Genomic DNA, 16,610 nt, shown 5'->3' on the forward strand with positions numbered 1-16,610 from the left:
ATGGGAATCTCTTTCTGGAAGCCACAGCAGTTCCCCTGATAGGAGTGAAAATGCTTCTTGTTGACCAAAGTAAATTAGGAAGGGTGGATGGAGCCATCATAGCAGTCAGTGAATTGGAAATAAGCCATCCACAGTCCCGGGCCAGTTCCAACATCAGTGCCAACCTGCAGAGCGGCAAATGACCACATGACCCTGAACGCTGGATGTTCAGTTCAATGGAGAATGAAAAGAAGATGCATCACTGACCACAGATGTTGTCAACAGGACTGAAAAGAGTTTCTTCTAGAACCTGGGGACCTGACTGTCTTCCTTGGGGCAGGTGACAGGCAAGCAAAATATCGCTGTGTAGTGACAATGAAAATGGCAGAGGGAGGGAGTTTAGACCAGCAGAGTTCACAGTGGCAGAGTGTGATGCCACTCTGAACATCACAAGTTCATCCTAGTACAAGCTAGGATGGCAAGGAAAAGAGTGAGCCTCGAGGTGATGGGGCAGTGTGCCCAGTTTTAAAGTACAGCAGAGCCAAGAAGGTTGCTTTAATGACCAGAAAGGAAGTCGCTTTCATAATCTACAGACTCAGGCAATTAAACAACATGTAAGTCCACAAAAAACTTAATTTTTACATGTACGTATCTACGCTGTAACAGAATTTTCCTTCAGTGAATATATAATCAAGTTTTGGCAAGTCATACATGTATATCACTTGCATATATATGCAAAAACACATGAATAAAACCCACAAGGCAAATGTAAAAATTACTCCCAAACCCCATTTCCCCAGCACATGCACACACAAATGCACACTCATGCACTCACACACACATACGGAATTCCTCCACCTCCTTGGCTTTGTGTTCCTAAAATTCAATTTGAGCTTTTAACTTTTAAATTGAGCACATTAATTCACGTTTCATTTTGTCATGCCCATGGACATTTTACGATTCGGAATTATCTGCTTCCCTGGGTCTTACTTCCAAATTATAATTCTTACCATTCTCTAATTTGAAGAAAGCTTGTGCTAAAGGGTGCACATCTTCCACCGGCAACTTATAAACCATCAGAGAAGAAAACCTGAGAGGAGATTAGACAGACGTTCTTAATTGCCATGACTGAAAACATCTTTCTGGTCTTTGCTTCTGTAAATAAGAGTCTGCTTGGCACAGGTGGGAATCCTTGGGTGAATCCATAGTGACCCAAAAGAAGCAGCTCATAAGGATAGGAGGAGAAGAACCAGGCAGTTTATGGTGTCTGGCTCCTAGGATGGCACTGTCCATATGAAATTTCAACATTTGCTAGAGGCATCGTCTACCTTCTTTTCTAAGCTGAACACTTGATACTGGTGGTTATCCTCCAATCAGGAGCTGACATCCTCTAGTTTCTTAAAGTTCCCAACAAGGGTAGAAATCCAGGTCCGTTCTCCACAGAACTGCCTGTCTCACCCCCTCCCTCCATCCTACTTAACTATTCCTGATACAGAATATGATGATTGGGTTTCTCAGTGGGAGACCAGAAATTTCAGGAATTCAGCACCAAATTATGTTGAGTGAATAATCAATTTTTAAATAATTTTTTCTCATATGTGTATTACTATCATTTAAAACTCAGGAAGATTTAGGTTCCATTTCATGAGATACAATTTCATACATTTACGGGGCCATTACTTTCATCCATGCGACTCATTCTTTGCACCTTTATGATGAATTTCTCTCCCATGATGGGCTGCATGCTGAGTTAGAGCATTGCTTTTCTATTAAACTCCACTGAAGAGATATATTTTCCCACCTTGTGATTTTCATTTATTTCTCTCTCTTAGCTATTTCCTTCCTACCTTCCAACTTACCTGTCTTCTGCAGTAAATCCTAGGTGTTATGAATGAACATAAAGTTAAACCTTAATTTTTTGCTGTATTACTTTCCAAAGGATTTGCGAATAGTAATAGATTTAGAATAAAACAATCAGGTTTCCATCCTGGTTCTGCCAGTTGTTAGCTCTGTCCTGTGACCTAACTTGTGTCTATCAATTTCCTATTCATATAGAAAATAATTGAATCTATTAAGTTCCTTGTGAAGGTCAGAACCTCACTATGCTTCTCTTAAGTTATCTCCTTTTTCACTGGAATGACAGTATCTACTTCAAACATGGTAACACAAGTCCAGGACCGTGCCTGACGCATAGTAGGACTACAAGCTACGCTACATCAGCTTCTAAAGGAGCTCTCTCTTGTCTAGTTTACTTCTTGGAGTCTCTGACAATCTCTTTCTTTAAGGTTTCTTTGTGTACTACGAGTGACCCTGAATGGCTACAGACCAATATAAACGACAGAGAAAGGCTGATATTTCTTTCCAGGTCAAAAATCCCCTTTACCTCTCCTGCCGAGCAGCCTGGGGGAAAAGCCTCAGAACCTCAGCGTGCAGGGGCTCCCCTTGCTCCGGGGTCTTCAGTTTCATCTCCAGCAGATAATCCTTGCCAAATTTGCTTTTCAGGTGTTGGATGGAACCAATACATCTGGAGACAGGAGGGCGATGAGGTAGAGGTAGAGTAGAGGAAAAGACACGGGATACAATGTTCCAAGCCCATGACTTGGTGCTAACACTGTCTCCAGGTTGGCGCTGCGAAACCCAGGAGCACAGCAGCACCCCCTCTGCTCGCAGAGAAGCTCCTCCGGCCAAGCCCCTGGGGTCTGGCACCCACCTGAGCCTCCCGGACACCATGATGGCCACGCGGTCGCACACAGCCTCGGCCTCGGCCATGTAGTGCGTGCTCAGCAGGACGCCCCGCTCGGCGCTTCTGACGGCGGCCCGGATCGCACGCCTGGATTGTCAAGAGAATAGTTGCAGCTAAAGGCAGTCTTCCAGTTAATTGGGAAAGGACGCAGAATGGAATTTTTAACTGGCATGTGTGGGAAACAGTTCGCAAACGGGCATCAAGCAAGGCAAGGTGGGGTGGGGAATACGAAAGGGCAAGTCAGGTGAGGGCAGGTGAAGTGGGGCACGCGCTGGGAGAGGGGTGCTTAAACACGCCGCGTGGTCGGCAGGGAGACCGGAACGCCGTCGCGGGCGAGCCCTGTCCACCCAATGGGCAGGAGAGTGACACAGAGCCCAACGCGGAGCTGCTGAGATGTAGCAAAATGAATGAAGGTGACTCCATGACGACATCCAGAGACCACATATCTTGACAACATGAACTAGTAATCCCCCTGCTAAACCTCAGAGCCTCAGTACCTGTAGTGCAAAAATGCACCAAACCTACCTAAAAGATCAAAGGAGCAATTATCATACTCAGAGCGAGTCTGCCCAGCCCTGACAAAGCTTAATCTTCTTTCAATGAGAAACGGTTATGATATTGTCAGAAAGATTGTTTGTTTGTTTTTTAACAGAGAAGAGATTTTACTCCTGATATTGGTAGCATTTTCCATGTTAAGAAACGATTGAAATGCTGATTTTTTTTAAAACAGAGTAAGTGCAGTTCACAAAGTCCCGCCAGGCCCCTGCGGCTGCTCACCACATCTGCTGCTGCCCCGCGGGGTCCATGCCCGTGGAGGGCTCATCCAGAAGCACCGCTGCGGGGTTGCCCAGGACGCTCAGCGCGAAGCACAGCTGCAAGCAGAGAACAGCGGGTCAGCGCCGGGCCACGCGGGGGTGGGGGGTGACCGGGGGACCCCCTTACCTTTCTCTTCATCCCCTCCGAGAGGGCCTTTGTGGGAACCTTCAGCTGGTCCTGCAGCTGGAGCGCATCCACTAGCCTGACGGAAACAGTCAATAAAACGCACATTATCCCCACAACAGGAATCTATAGAGAGCACCGTGCAGATCAGGAGAAAAACTGTAACAGAGAAATCTTTCCAAGTCAGGGTGATGGGAAAACTGATGGGAGGCCACCTGGGGTATTTTCTGAACCTTTCCTGGTCGTGAAATTCCTATTTTTCAATGACTTTCTTCCATTTTAAGAAGAATCAACACACTTTTCCTCCAGGCTTAAAGTGAGCAGACACTGGACTTGGGGTCTAACTGACCACAAGAATTAAGAATCTCTGTCTTAATTCTGGGTGAACATCGCGGCTCCCCCTTCCCCGGGGTAGGGAACAGGTGCGGCTGGGCGAGTACCGTGTCACAGCGTCCCGGGCGGCCGCGCCCCGCAGCCCCTTCACCGCGGCGAACACCTCCAGGTGCTCCCGCGCGGTCAGGCCGGGCCACAGCGCATTCTCCTGCGGACAGCACCCCACGAAGCCTGCGGCGTCCCCTCCTTGGTTCTCTTGTAGTAGCACCTGCGGGGAAGCACGAGTTGACTCTTGTGCCCTGAAATGTTTTGCTTTTATGTGTATTTCATTGATGTCTTTCACCTTATAAACTTAGAAAACAAGAGAAACTCTGGGACCTAATAGAGTTTAATTATCTGTAATCATTTAGCATGGGGAAAAAGTTGTAGACTTGCACAACCAGAAACTGAATCTAAGCTGAAAAATCAAATATTCCATAAATCTGGTGTCTTGCCATTGCAGCTAGCATTTTATATCAGATCCTTCCATCACTGTCAGAATAAAGTGTATTAACTTAATGACTCACTATTTAACTTCATTCATTCATTCAACAAAGGTTTTCTAAGAGACAGGTATTTTCTGTGTGTGCTTTGGAAAGGATGAAGAACAAAAAACCCAGCATTCCTGTAACCTGAAATTTTCATTCACAGAATTGAACCAGGGAATAAATGAGTAGAGAAATGAGCAAATAGAATAAAAACAGAAAATGAATGGCACTGGAATGGGAAGTATTCAGGATGCTGGAAGTGGCTTTAAGCAGTATGGTCAGAGAGAGGCTCTCTGCAGAGGGGGCTGCTGCACAGAAAAATAAGCAGCAGTCAGCCAGGGAAAACGCCAAGGGGAAGGAATTGTAGGTAGATGGAGTGAGAGCAAAGGCCCAGTGGTAGAATGAGGCTTGCTGTGCTCCTGAACCCAAAGGAAGCACGGGGTCATGGAGCTGAGTCAGCAAGGGGAGAATGGCAGAGATGCAGGTGGAGGGCAGCAAACATCAGCTTCTGCAGCAGTCTGCAGAACAAGAGGAGAAGGTGTCCTTCCATCACACTGCAGTAAGAAGTCATTGGAAGTATTTAAGCAGGAGAATGACATGGTTTGCGAAGATCACCCTGGCTGATCCTGATTAAAGCTGATTTCATGACACTTAGAGAGTTGGCTTTATAATTTAGACCTAACATTTTAAAAATATAGTATTCCAATTTTCTAAAGCACAGCTATCTTTTTCTTTCATTCTTAATGAGAAAAAAAATTCGTAGTTTGCAACCTACCCCCTCCCCAAAATGATGATGATTGAACTTGAATGTGGTCATGGCTGAATTAGGGTATCCAGCTAGGAGCTGTCAGCTGCTGAGCTGTCATTATGACTGAGCAATTTCCCTTCTCCAGCACCCTCCCTGGTCCTACTCAGAGGGACTATGGACATCCATTCTTTCTTCCCTCTCCAGACAACAATGTTCCTGGCTGGCTTTCCCATCCTTGGTTTGATCACTAATCCCTTTTCCATGAAGCAGTTCCACAGACCTCTGCCTTAAACCTTACCGAAAAGTTGATAAAGTTTTCTACCTTCCGTTCTAAAATTTGAGAAATAAAAATGATTTCTCTCTGCTCTTTGATATCTCTTTCTTTGACAAAACTGAGCTCTTTTTCCTGTTTGCCTGACCTTCCTGCGGCCACCTCCTTCAGTTCAACTGCATGTTCAATTAAAGTCAACTTCTCATCCTCACTGCTCAATGTCCAGTTGCTCCCTAAAGTAAATATAGTATGTGCACAAAAATGTAGGCCCCAATAAGTAAGCACTCTGTGAAGGTCAACGAATATAATTGCTTACTGAGGGGGTTTTATTTTTAACAGTTCTTTCAAGATTAAAATATTACACACTATGAAGACAATGCTCATTAAAAGAGCAAAGCAATCTATTTTATGGCTCTATGAATAGAATTTATATGGGTTCTGATAATGATTATTGATCGGAATATGTTACATTCCATCTCATTGTCTTTAAATAGCATAAGATAGTTAACTATTCCTTTTGCATAGTTAGTTTTTGTATATACAAACTCTACAATTTGTGAATTTATTCTCTGTACATTGTATTAATCACTTCAATCAACTAATGGTTAATGGCATTTTGCACCTTCTATGGCTGTAACATTTTATAAAATTTATTGTTAGCACCACTAGAAGACATATTTTCCACATAATTCACTTACCTGTCCTGCAGTTGGTTTTGTGTCTCCAGTTACCAGCTTAATGAATGTGCTTTTCCCAGCTCCATTGTGCCCTAATAATCCTAAAACCTCACCTGAAAAACATGGTATATTAATATACTTAATATTAATGACTTTAATATAAACTATTAAGATATAAAACTAAGAATAAAATACAGTCTGAGTTGCACTATGTGAGAAGCATTGTGCTATGTGCTTTCTATGCAGTATCTCATTTAATTGTCACAAGCACACTGAGAGGTTTTGAAGAAGGATCACAATCCTTTCTTATATAGTTGGGGACAAAAGTTCTCAGAGATGAGGTTAAATGTTCACACTCATGGGAAACAGCAAAGCCACCCTTGGAAGCCAACAATGTCAGACTCCTGTGATCCTAAAACACTGTGTGATAAAGACACAAAGTCACCCCAGGCCAAGACTTCAGAATGAACTAGCACAACCTCAGTCAGTTATCTTGTGAAGAATAACAGGTGTTAGGAAACCGATGGTAAACCGTGGAAATGTCAGCATTTCAATGGTTCATTTTATTAGAGACCTCAGAGCTTCAATGTAGACGTGACTATGTCCCTATTCAGGGAAGGAGTTAGTTAATTACATTTGGAGACAAGATTTGTAAAAGGATTTGTCAAGGTTGCCCTGCTGATGGGTCTGTATATGAAATAAGGCGTGATGTACAGAATAATTCTCATCAAGACACATGAAGTTCTAAGCCAACAGTGGAAAAGCTACTGTGTCCAACCTTTCCTAACACAGAATGAGATGTTTCTTGTGGCTATTTTCTTCTTCCCCTTGGAAAGGCAGTGCTTCCTCTTCCCTGGATACTCCTTGCGCAAACAGCTGGCAATAATGAGCGGTTTCTGCATACAACAAATTACTCATGTCAGACATTAGTTATTATCAACCAACAACAAATTAGTTAATCATAGCTCATCATTAACTTCAAAAAAGCTCTATCCTCTCACTGGCTTGCTGCCCAAGCCATGCATCAAAAGAGGCTTCTACTAAGTGTCACACTCACTGGCAATTCTCCTGTCCCAGCACTTATTCTTGAAGAGGCTGCCATTTTCCTCTCCTGCAAAGGCAGTTGCTCAGGTACATATTATTTTACACAACCTTCTCTTCTCTGCAGATCAGCCACAAAGAGACTTGATCCTCTTCAAAGGATCAAAAAGCACATGATGTGGACTGAGCTTTGTCGTGAATTTTGGACACTATGCTTAGCTCAGTTTCTAACAACCACAAGTTCTTTCCAGGTTTTTTCAATTCCAGTTGTTCTCTCTCTCTCTATTCTAAGAGAATTAACTAGATTTTTGTATGCTCATTTAGATGTAAGAATGACAACTACCTACTAAAATAATGATCCTCATTTATGTGAATTGGAGAGACTCAAAATCATTTGAGAATTATACTGGGACATGGCCATTGATAAGCATCTTTGTTATTTGGTATTATAAGTACATTGTGTGTTTTACCTCATCCAGGTTTGTGGAACTCAAGGCATTAGCTGTCCTCTCTCTTTCCATCTGAACATCTTCATCCTCCTCTTCTGGCTTTTCTGGGTTTTGAGTCACATCATTGCTTCTTGGAGAAATTCTAGAGTCAAGAGCATCCATTAATAATTGACTTCTGGTTTTAGCCTTGTAGCAAGAATATTGCATTCTTTATGTAGATCAGATAATTATAGATCACCATAATCTCCCTTTAATACCACAAACTTGCCCCTTTTAAAATCTCCTTGCTTCTGTCAGCGGTACTACTACATTTAATGACCTTTGCTTTTCACGTGTCTTTTATTTTACTTATCTATAGGTATTTTACTTATCTATCATATTATCTATAGCAATAACGTCTTTTTAAAATCTCAATGGACAACTTAGTATTACCTGGCACAGATGTTTATATCATAAATTAATGAAGTAATTATTCTGGGAACCACAGCTTTGAAACCAACATGTTGGCACTCTTATGCTTTTGTGGGGAGGATGGGCCAGGATATGTGAATTCAGACTGCCTCAGAAAATACAATAAGGTGACTGAGCTTTCACTTAGCCTGGTCATTTCTTTGGAATACGTGTCAGATTCAGTCTTTTCCCCCTCGTTCTAAGTTTGATACTTCAACCCAGAATATTATTTACACTGATCTCCCTTCACTGTACCCCCAAACTGATCTTAGATTTCCTAAAGGTTTGCTTTCATTTTGGTCATCTCTCGTCCAACCCTATCCCATAGTCAAAGAGGAAACTGGGGTGATGTGGGAGATGAAGGAACAAGATGCTTATGGTTGCATCCTTGAATGGGGAAAAAGAGTCTCTGCATTTAAGACCCTGCATCTCCAGATCCATCCATGATCCACCTCCAGGCTTCTTATTCCACCCCCCAAGAAAAGAGCACAGTTTTTGCTGTCCTTGTCACTCATTCTATGTCTGTCCTGTTTCTCCTCTTTCTTGGACAGGCGCTTTGCTCCAACAGCCCATCCATTCCTATAGATTGCTGGTCAACTGAACCTACCCCATGTAACTTTTCCCAGGACTCACTGCATGTAGTGTCAATTGAGCCTTCAACTTTCAGGTGTGTTACTTCTATTTCCTCTACTAGATTATAATCTTCTTTGGTTTAGGCACCCATATCTCTATTATTCATATCATCATGTGGTTCCTGCCTGAGACTTTTTGAGCACATAACATCTTTTTGTTGGTAGTTTGGTTTATGCAAGAAAAGATATTTTAAAATATTGATCCTGGAAATAAAATACAGAATCCAATTTGATTTCTCCCAACCTAAAGACAGGATCCTTTCTCATTGATTTCTTTCCAAACTTCCATTCCAGGCATCGGAGTATAAAAAGGAAGATGATAAAATGAAGGAAAGGCTAGAGGTAAAAAGAAGGATATGCACAATTAGAGACACTGAAAGATAATCGTTTTAACATTAGAGGTGAATTAGTAATATGTGGTCTCCTACAAAAATTCATTTGGTGAAGGCTTTACAAATTTCTCATCATCTATTTTGCAAATTATGAAACTATCAAATTCATTTTCAACCTCATTTACAGAAATATTAGAAACAAACGCAATTATGTGATACTATTACTTTATGTATTTTGTCTAACAGTTGAACAATGTTCTAAAATTTGGGAAGCATATTTTCTGATCAATTGATCTTTATAAAAAATAGTTACTTATTTTATAGATATTATTTCTTTATGGGCTACAAATATCTATAACTCCCCCTTAATCAAAGTTTCATAGTATGTACAGGAATTAAAATAGTTGAGTATGGTAAAAGACACAATAATTTTAAATGAGAGTGCGATCTTACTATTAGGAACACCATATATGGCTCTACATCCGCTTCTTCTCCAACAAAAGCAGAAAACAAAATCTGCAAACAGAAAGACAATGGTTAAATGCAAAGTTTCTCTTCCAAGAATTTTGTCCAAAATAAATGATTTAGTCCATTGAACATCTTGTTAGCATTCCCTCTGTTTCCACCATGTGTGTCAGGTAAGGGTCAGTTCTGAATGTGTACCGAGGGGCTGTTTTCCTTATTCCCAGGTCAATGAGCTCTTGTGCATTTTTTTTTTTTTTTTGCATGGGGGCAGTGGCAGGCACCAGGAATTGAACCCGGGTCTCCGGCATGGTAGGTAAGAATTCTGCCACTGAGTCACCATCGCATCACCTGGTCTTATGCTTTTGTTTGAGGTGAAAGGATTCAGCTATCATTACGCTCTGATGAGACAATCCTGGGGATCTGTGCAAACACAAATCCAAACAGCGAGAGCTTCAGGGTTTATTCTCAGAGCACAGAACGTCACACATTTTCCTGTGCCCATTGTCCTTCAATTCCCCTCTCCATAGATACCGCTTCACCCACAAATAGGTGCTCTAAACCTGGGGTTCATGTAAAGTTTAATTCTTATGAGTATTTTTCTAAGGAGATAGAGGGTCTATAAATTTCTCCAGATCCTCAAATCTGGAAACCCAGAAAACCTCTTACTTGCTATAGGATATATTAGGGATGAAGGACATGTACTGTTCTTTCCTTACTTCCATGGAAGTCTAGACATCAATCAGCTAGAAGAAAGGGACTTTGCTCACTTAGGATGCTTCTTTAGAACCAAATATTCCAAAGATTTGGGGCATTTAATTTGTCTACTTCTAAAGCTGAGTGACATATCCAAGAGTATGTAAGCCCCAGGAACTTCATGAGTGCTGAGGCTGCTCTATTTCCTGCCACCCTCCACCTGCCCCCACCCCATATTAATCAGGATCATTTCCTATTATGGGTCAACCAAAGTACATTCTTCTATCTGGGAGAAGATCAAATAGAAACCAAAAGAAGTAGAAGTCTTCAAATGTCATGCATGCTTAATGTGTTGTAGAATCCCCACCCTGGGCAAAGCTTTCCCAGTTGGCATGAATTCTGGGACATCAGGAATGAGAGTGGCATTACTTACTTGAAGAGATAAGAGCAAACAACCAATCAACGTGGCATGTGGTATGAAAAAGGTGATGCAAAGTAGTGCAGTGTTTCCAAGGGTATTGGCGAGAAATATAACCAGTGAAAACATAATGATCTAAAGAAAATGCAAATACGTTATTATGCAAAGCACTCTGAATTTCAATATATGTTCCAAATTAAGATGGTTCACCTTGGAGCTAATTCCACCCCAACCTCATAAACCATTTTGAAATAATATCTCCATTAGCATTTCCACTTAGGTAGCCAAATTCCTTCGGCCTAGAGAGTCATGAATGTGACATTGCTAGAAGAATCCAGGATCTAATATATAGAATACTTTTTTTTCAATTTTTTTATTAATTAGAAAAATGTACAACAAACAAACAAACACATTAACATATCATTCCATTCTACATATATAATCAGTAATTCTTTTTTTTACACCAAAGCTATTTATTTATTTATTTATTTATTTATTTTATTAATTAACAGAAAAAAAGAAATTAACCCAACATTTAGAAATCATACCATTCTACATATGCAATCAGTAATTCTTAACATCATCACATAGATGCATGATCATCGTTTCTTAGTACATTTGCATCGGTTTAGAAGAACTAGCAACACAACTGAAAAAAATATAGAATGTTAATATAGAGAGAAAAATAAAAGTAATAATAGTAAAAACAAAACAAAACAAAACAAAACAAAAACCTATAGCTCGGATGCAGCTTCATTCAGTGTTTTAACATGATTACTTTACAATTAGGTATTATTGTGCTGTCCATTTTTGAGTTTTTGTATCTAGTCCTGTTGCACAGTCTGTATCCCTTCAGCTCCAATTACCCATTATCTTACCCTGTTTCTAACTCCTGCTGGTCTCTGTTACCAATGACATATTCCAAGTTTATTCTCGAGTGTCGATTCACATCATTGGGACCATACAGTATTTGTCTTTTAGTTTTTGGCTAGACTCACTCAGCATAATGTTCTCTAGGTCCATCCATGTTATTACATGCTTCATAAGTTTATCCTGTCTTAAAGCTGCATAATATTCCATCATATGTATATACCACGGTTTGTTTAGCCACTCGTCTGTTGATGGACATTTTGGCTGTTTCCATCTCTTTGCAATTGTAAATAACGCTGCTATAAACATTGGTGTGCAAATGTCCGTTTGAGTTTTTGCCCTTAATTCCTTTGAGTAGATTCCCAGCAATGGTATTGCTGGGTTGTATGGCAATTCTATATTCAGCTTTTTGAGGAACCGCCAAACTGCCTTTCACAGTGGTTGCACCATTTGACATTCCCACCAACAGTGGATAAGTGTGCCTTTTTCTCCACATCCTCTCCAGCACTTGTCATTTTCTGTTTTGTTGATAATGGCCATTCTGGTGGATATGAGATGATATCTCATTGTGGTTTTGATTTGCATTTCTCTAATGGCCAGGGAGATTGAGCATCTCTTCATGTGCCTTTTGGCCATTTGTATTTCCTCTTCTGAGAGGTGTCTATTCAAGTCTTTTTCCCATTTTGTAATTGGGTTGGCTGTCTTTTTGTTGTTGAGCTGAACAATCTCTTTATAAATTCTGGATACTAGACCTTTATCTGATATGCCATTTCCACATATTGTCTCCCATTGTGTAGGCTGTCTTTCTACTTTCTTGATGAAGTTCTTTGATGCACAAAAGTGTTTAATTTTGAGGAGCTCCCATTTATTTATTTCCTTCTTCAGTGCTCTTGCTTTAGGTTTAAGGTCCATAAAACTGCCTCCAATTGTAAGATTCATAAAATATCTCCCTACATTTTCCTCTAACTGTTTTATGGTCTTAGACCTAATGTTTAGATCTTTGATCCATTTTGAGTTAACTTTTGTATACGGTGTGAGATATGGGTCTTCTTTCATTCTTTTGCATATGGATATCCAGTTCTCTAGGCACCATTTATTGAAGAGACTGTTCTGTCCCAGGTGACTTGGCTTGACTGCCCTATCAAAGATCAGATGTCCATAGATGAAAGGGTCTATATCTGAACACTCTATTCGATTCCATTGGTCGATATATCTATCTTTATGCCAATACCATGCTGTTTTGAACACTGTGGCTTCATAATATGCCTTAAAGTCAGGCAGTGCAAGACCTCCAGCTTCGTTTTTTTTCCTCAAGATGTTTTTAGCAATTCAGGGCACCCTGCCCTTCCAGATAAATTTGGTTATTGGTTTTTCTATTTCTGAAAAATAAGTTGTTGGGATTTTGATTGTTATTGCTTTGAATCTGTAAATCAATTTAGGTAGGATTGACATCTTAACTATATTTAGTCTTCCAATCCATGAACATGGTATGCCCTTCCATCTATTTAGGTCTTCTGTGATTTCTTTTAGCAGTTTTTTGTAGTTTTCTTTATATAGGTTTTTTGTCTCTTTAGTTAAATTTATTCCTAGGTATTTTATTCTTTTAGTTGCAATCGTAAATGGAATTCGTTTCTTGATTTCCCCCTCCGCTTGTTCATTGCTAGTGTATAGAAATGCTACAGATTTTTGAATGTTGATCTTGTAACCTGCTACTTTGCTGTACTCATTTATTAGCTCTAGTAGTTTTGTTGTGGATTTTTCCGGGTTTTTGACGTATAGTATCATATCGTCTGCAAACAGTGATAGTTTTACTTCTTCCTTTCCAATTTTGATGCCTTGTATTTCTTTTTCTTGTCTAATTGCTCTGGCTAGAACCTCCAACACAATGTTGAATAATAGTGGTGATAGTGGACATCCTTGTCTTGTTCCTGATCTTAGGGGGAAAGTTTTCAATTTTTCCCCATCGAGGATGATATTAGCTGTGGGTTTTTCATATATTCCCTCTATCATTTTAAGGAAGTTCCCTTGTATTCCTATCCTTTTAAGTGTTTTCAACAGGAAAGGATGTTGAATCTTGTCAAATGCCTTCTCTGCATCAATTGAGATGATCATGTGATTTTTCTGCTTTGATTTGTTGATATGGTGTATTACATTAATTGATTTTCTTATGTTGAACCATCCTTGCATACCTGGGATGAATCCTACTTGGTCATGATGTATAATTCTTTTAATGTGTTGTTGGATATGATTTGCTAGAATTTTGTTGAGGATTTTTGCATTTATATTCATTAGAGAGATTGGCCTGTAGTTTTCTTTTTTTGTAATATCTTTGCCTGGTTTTGGTATGAGGGTGATGTTAGCTTCATAGAATGAATTAGGTAGTTTTCCCTCCGCTTCGATTTTTTTGAAGAGTTTGAGGAGAGTTGGTACTAATTCTTTCTGGAATGCTTGATAGAATTCACATGTGAAGCTGTCTGGTCCTGGACTTTTCTTTTTAGGAAGCTTTTGAATGACTAATTCAATTTCTTTCCTTGTGATTGGTTTGTTGAGGTCATCTATGTCTCCTTGAGTCAAAGTTGGTTGTTCATGTCTTTCCAGGAACTCGTCCATTTCATCTAAATTGTTGTATTTATAAGCGTAAAGTTGTTCATAGTATCCTGTTATTACCTCCTTTATTTTTGTGAGGTCAGTAGTTATGTCTCCTCTTCCATTTCTGATCTTATTTATTTGCATCCTCTCTCTTCTTCTTTTTGTCAGTCTTGCTAAGGGTCCATCAATCTTATTGATTTTCTCATAGAACCAACTTCTGGCCTTATTGATTTTCTCTATTGTTTTCATGTTTTCAATTTCATTTATTTCTGCTCTAATCTTTGTTATTTCTTTCCTTTTGCTTGCTTTGGGATTAGTTTGCTGTTCTTTCTCCAGTTCTTCCAAGCGGACAGTTAATTCCTGAATTTTTGCCTTTTCTTCTTTTGTGATATAGGCATTTAGGGCAATAATTTTCCCTCTTAGCACTGCCTTTGCTGCATCCCATAAGTTTTGATATGTTGTGTTTTCATTTTCATTTGCCTCGAGGTATTTGCTAATTTCTCTTGCAATTTCTTCTTTGAACCACTCGTTGTTTAAGAGTGTGTTGTTGAGCCTCCACTTATTTGTGAATTTTCTGGCACTCTGCCTATTGTTGATTTCCAACTTCATTCCTTTATGATCCGAGAAAGTATTGTGTATGATTTCAGTCTTTTTAAATTTGTTAAGACTTGCTTTGTGACCCAGCATATGGTCTATCTTTGAGAATGATCCATGAGCACTTGGGAAAAAGGTGTATCCTGCTGTTGTGGGATGTAATGTCCTATAAATGTCTGTTAAGTCTAGCTCATTTATAGTAATATTCAGATTCTCTATTTCTTTAGTGATCCTCGGTCTAGATGTTCTGTCCATTGATGAGAGTGGTGAATTGAAGTCTCCAACTATTATGGTATATGAGTCTATTTCCCTTTTCAGTGTTTGCAGTGTATTCCTCACGTATTTTGGGGCACTCTGGTTTGGTGCATAAATATTTATGATTGTTATGTCTTCTTGTTTAATTGTTCCTTTTATTAGTATATAGTGTCCTTCTTTGTCTCTTTTAACTGTTTTACATTTGAAGTCTAATATGTTGGATATTAGTATAGCCACTCCTGCTCTTTTCTGGTTGTTATTTGCATGAAATATCTTTTCCCAACCTTTCACTTTCAACCTATGTTTATCTTTGGGTCTAAGATGTGTTTCCTGTAGACAGCATATAGAAGGATCCTGTTTTTTAATCCATTTTGCCTATCTATGTCTTTTGATTGGAGAATTCAGTCCATTAACATTTAGTGTTATTACTGTTTGGATAATATTTTCCTCTAACATTTTGCCTTTTGTATTATATATATCATATCTGATTTTCCTTCTTTCTACACTCTTCTCCATACCTCTCTCTTCTGTCTTTTTGTATCTGACTCTAGTGCTCCCTTTAGTATTTCTTGCAGAGCTGGTCTCTTGATCACAAATTCTCTCGGTGACTTTTTATCTGAGAATGTTTTAATTTCTCCCTCATTTTTGAAGGACAATTTTGCTGGATATAGAAGTCTTTGTTGACAGTTTTTCTCTTTTAGTAATTTAAATATATCATCCCACTGTCTTCTAGCTTCCATGGTTTCTGCTGAGAAATCTACACATAGTCTTATTGGGTTTCCCTTGTATGTGATGGATTGTTTTTCTCTTGCTGCTTTCAAGATCCTCTCTTTCTCTTTGACCTCTGACATTCTAACTAGTAAGTGTCTTGGAGAATGCCTATTTGGGTCTAATGTCTTTGGGGTGCGCTGCACTTCTTGGATCTGTAATTTTAGGTCTTTCATAAAAGTTGGGAAATTTTCAGTGATAATTTCTTCCATTAGTTTTTCTCCTCCTTTTCCCTTCTCTTCTCCTTCTGGGACACCCACAACACGTATATTTGTGCGGTTCATATTGTCCTTGAGTTCCCTGATACCCTGTTCAAATTTTTCCATTCTTTTCCCGATAGTTTCTGTTTCTTTTTGGAATTCAGATGTTCCATCCTCCAAATCACTAATTCTATCTTCTGTCTCTTTAAATCTATCATTGTAGGTATCCATTGTTTTTTCCATCTTTTCTACTTTATCCTTCACTTCCATAAGTTCTGTGATTTGTTTTTTCAGTTTTTCTATTTCTTCTTTTTGTTCAGCCCATATCTTCTTCATGTCCTCCCTCAATTTATCGATTTCATTTTTGAAGAGGTTTTCCATTTCTGTTCGTATATTCAGCATTAGGTGTCTCAGCTCCTGTATCTCATTTGAACTATTGGTTTGTTCCTTTGACTGGGCCATATTCTCAATCTTCTGAGCGTGGACCGTTATCTTCTGCTGGCGTCTGGGCGTTTAGTCAGATTTCCCTGGGTGTTGGACCCAACAAGGTTGTAAGAATTTTCTGTGAAATCTCTGGGTTCTGTTTTTCTTATCCTGCCCAGTAGATGGCGCTCGTGGCACACGTTTGTCTCACGTG

At 39.6% G+C, this 16,610-nt stretch overlaps 1 protein-coding gene across 2 annotated transcripts in view; it reads right to left on the bottom strand.

The window, feature by feature from the left end:
- The window catches only part of LOC143687063 (ABC-type organic anion transporter ABCA8-like), a 76,058-nt gene that overhangs the window by 1,265 nt on the left and 58,183 nt on the right, over positions 1-16,610 (bottom strand). For both annotated transcript variants that reach the window (XM_077163678.1, XM_077163677.1), the window contains 12 exons: positions 10,713-10,832; positions 9,575-9,637; positions 9,034-9,125; positions 7,729-7,849; positions 6,996-7,113; positions 6,239-6,330; positions 4,102-4,262; positions 3,665-3,740; positions 3,500-3,594; positions 2,690-2,809; positions 2,363-2,503; positions 990-1,069 (listed from right to left, as the gene is read on the bottom strand). In XM_077163678.1, coding sequence (XP_077019793.1) covers positions 990-1,069; positions 2,363-2,503; positions 2,690-2,809; positions 3,500-3,594; positions 3,665-3,740; positions 4,102-4,262; positions 6,239-6,330; positions 6,996-7,113; positions 7,729-7,849; positions 9,034-9,125; positions 9,575-9,637; positions 10,713-10,832 — 1,279 coding nt within the window. The remainder of the gene's footprint in view (positions 1-989; positions 1,070-2,362; positions 2,504-2,689; positions 2,810-3,499; positions 3,595-3,664; positions 3,741-4,101; positions 4,263-6,238; positions 6,331-6,995; positions 7,114-7,728; positions 7,850-9,033; positions 9,126-9,574; positions 9,638-10,712; positions 10,833-16,610) is intronic.

Source organism: Tamandua tetradactyla, chromosome 6, assembly GCF_023851605.1.
Source record: "Tamandua tetradactyla isolate mTamTet1 chromosome 6, mTamTet1.pri, whole genome shotgun sequence".
NCBI classification, from domain to species: domain Eukaryota; kingdom Metazoa; phylum Chordata; class Mammalia; order Pilosa; family Myrmecophagidae; genus Tamandua; species Tamandua tetradactyla.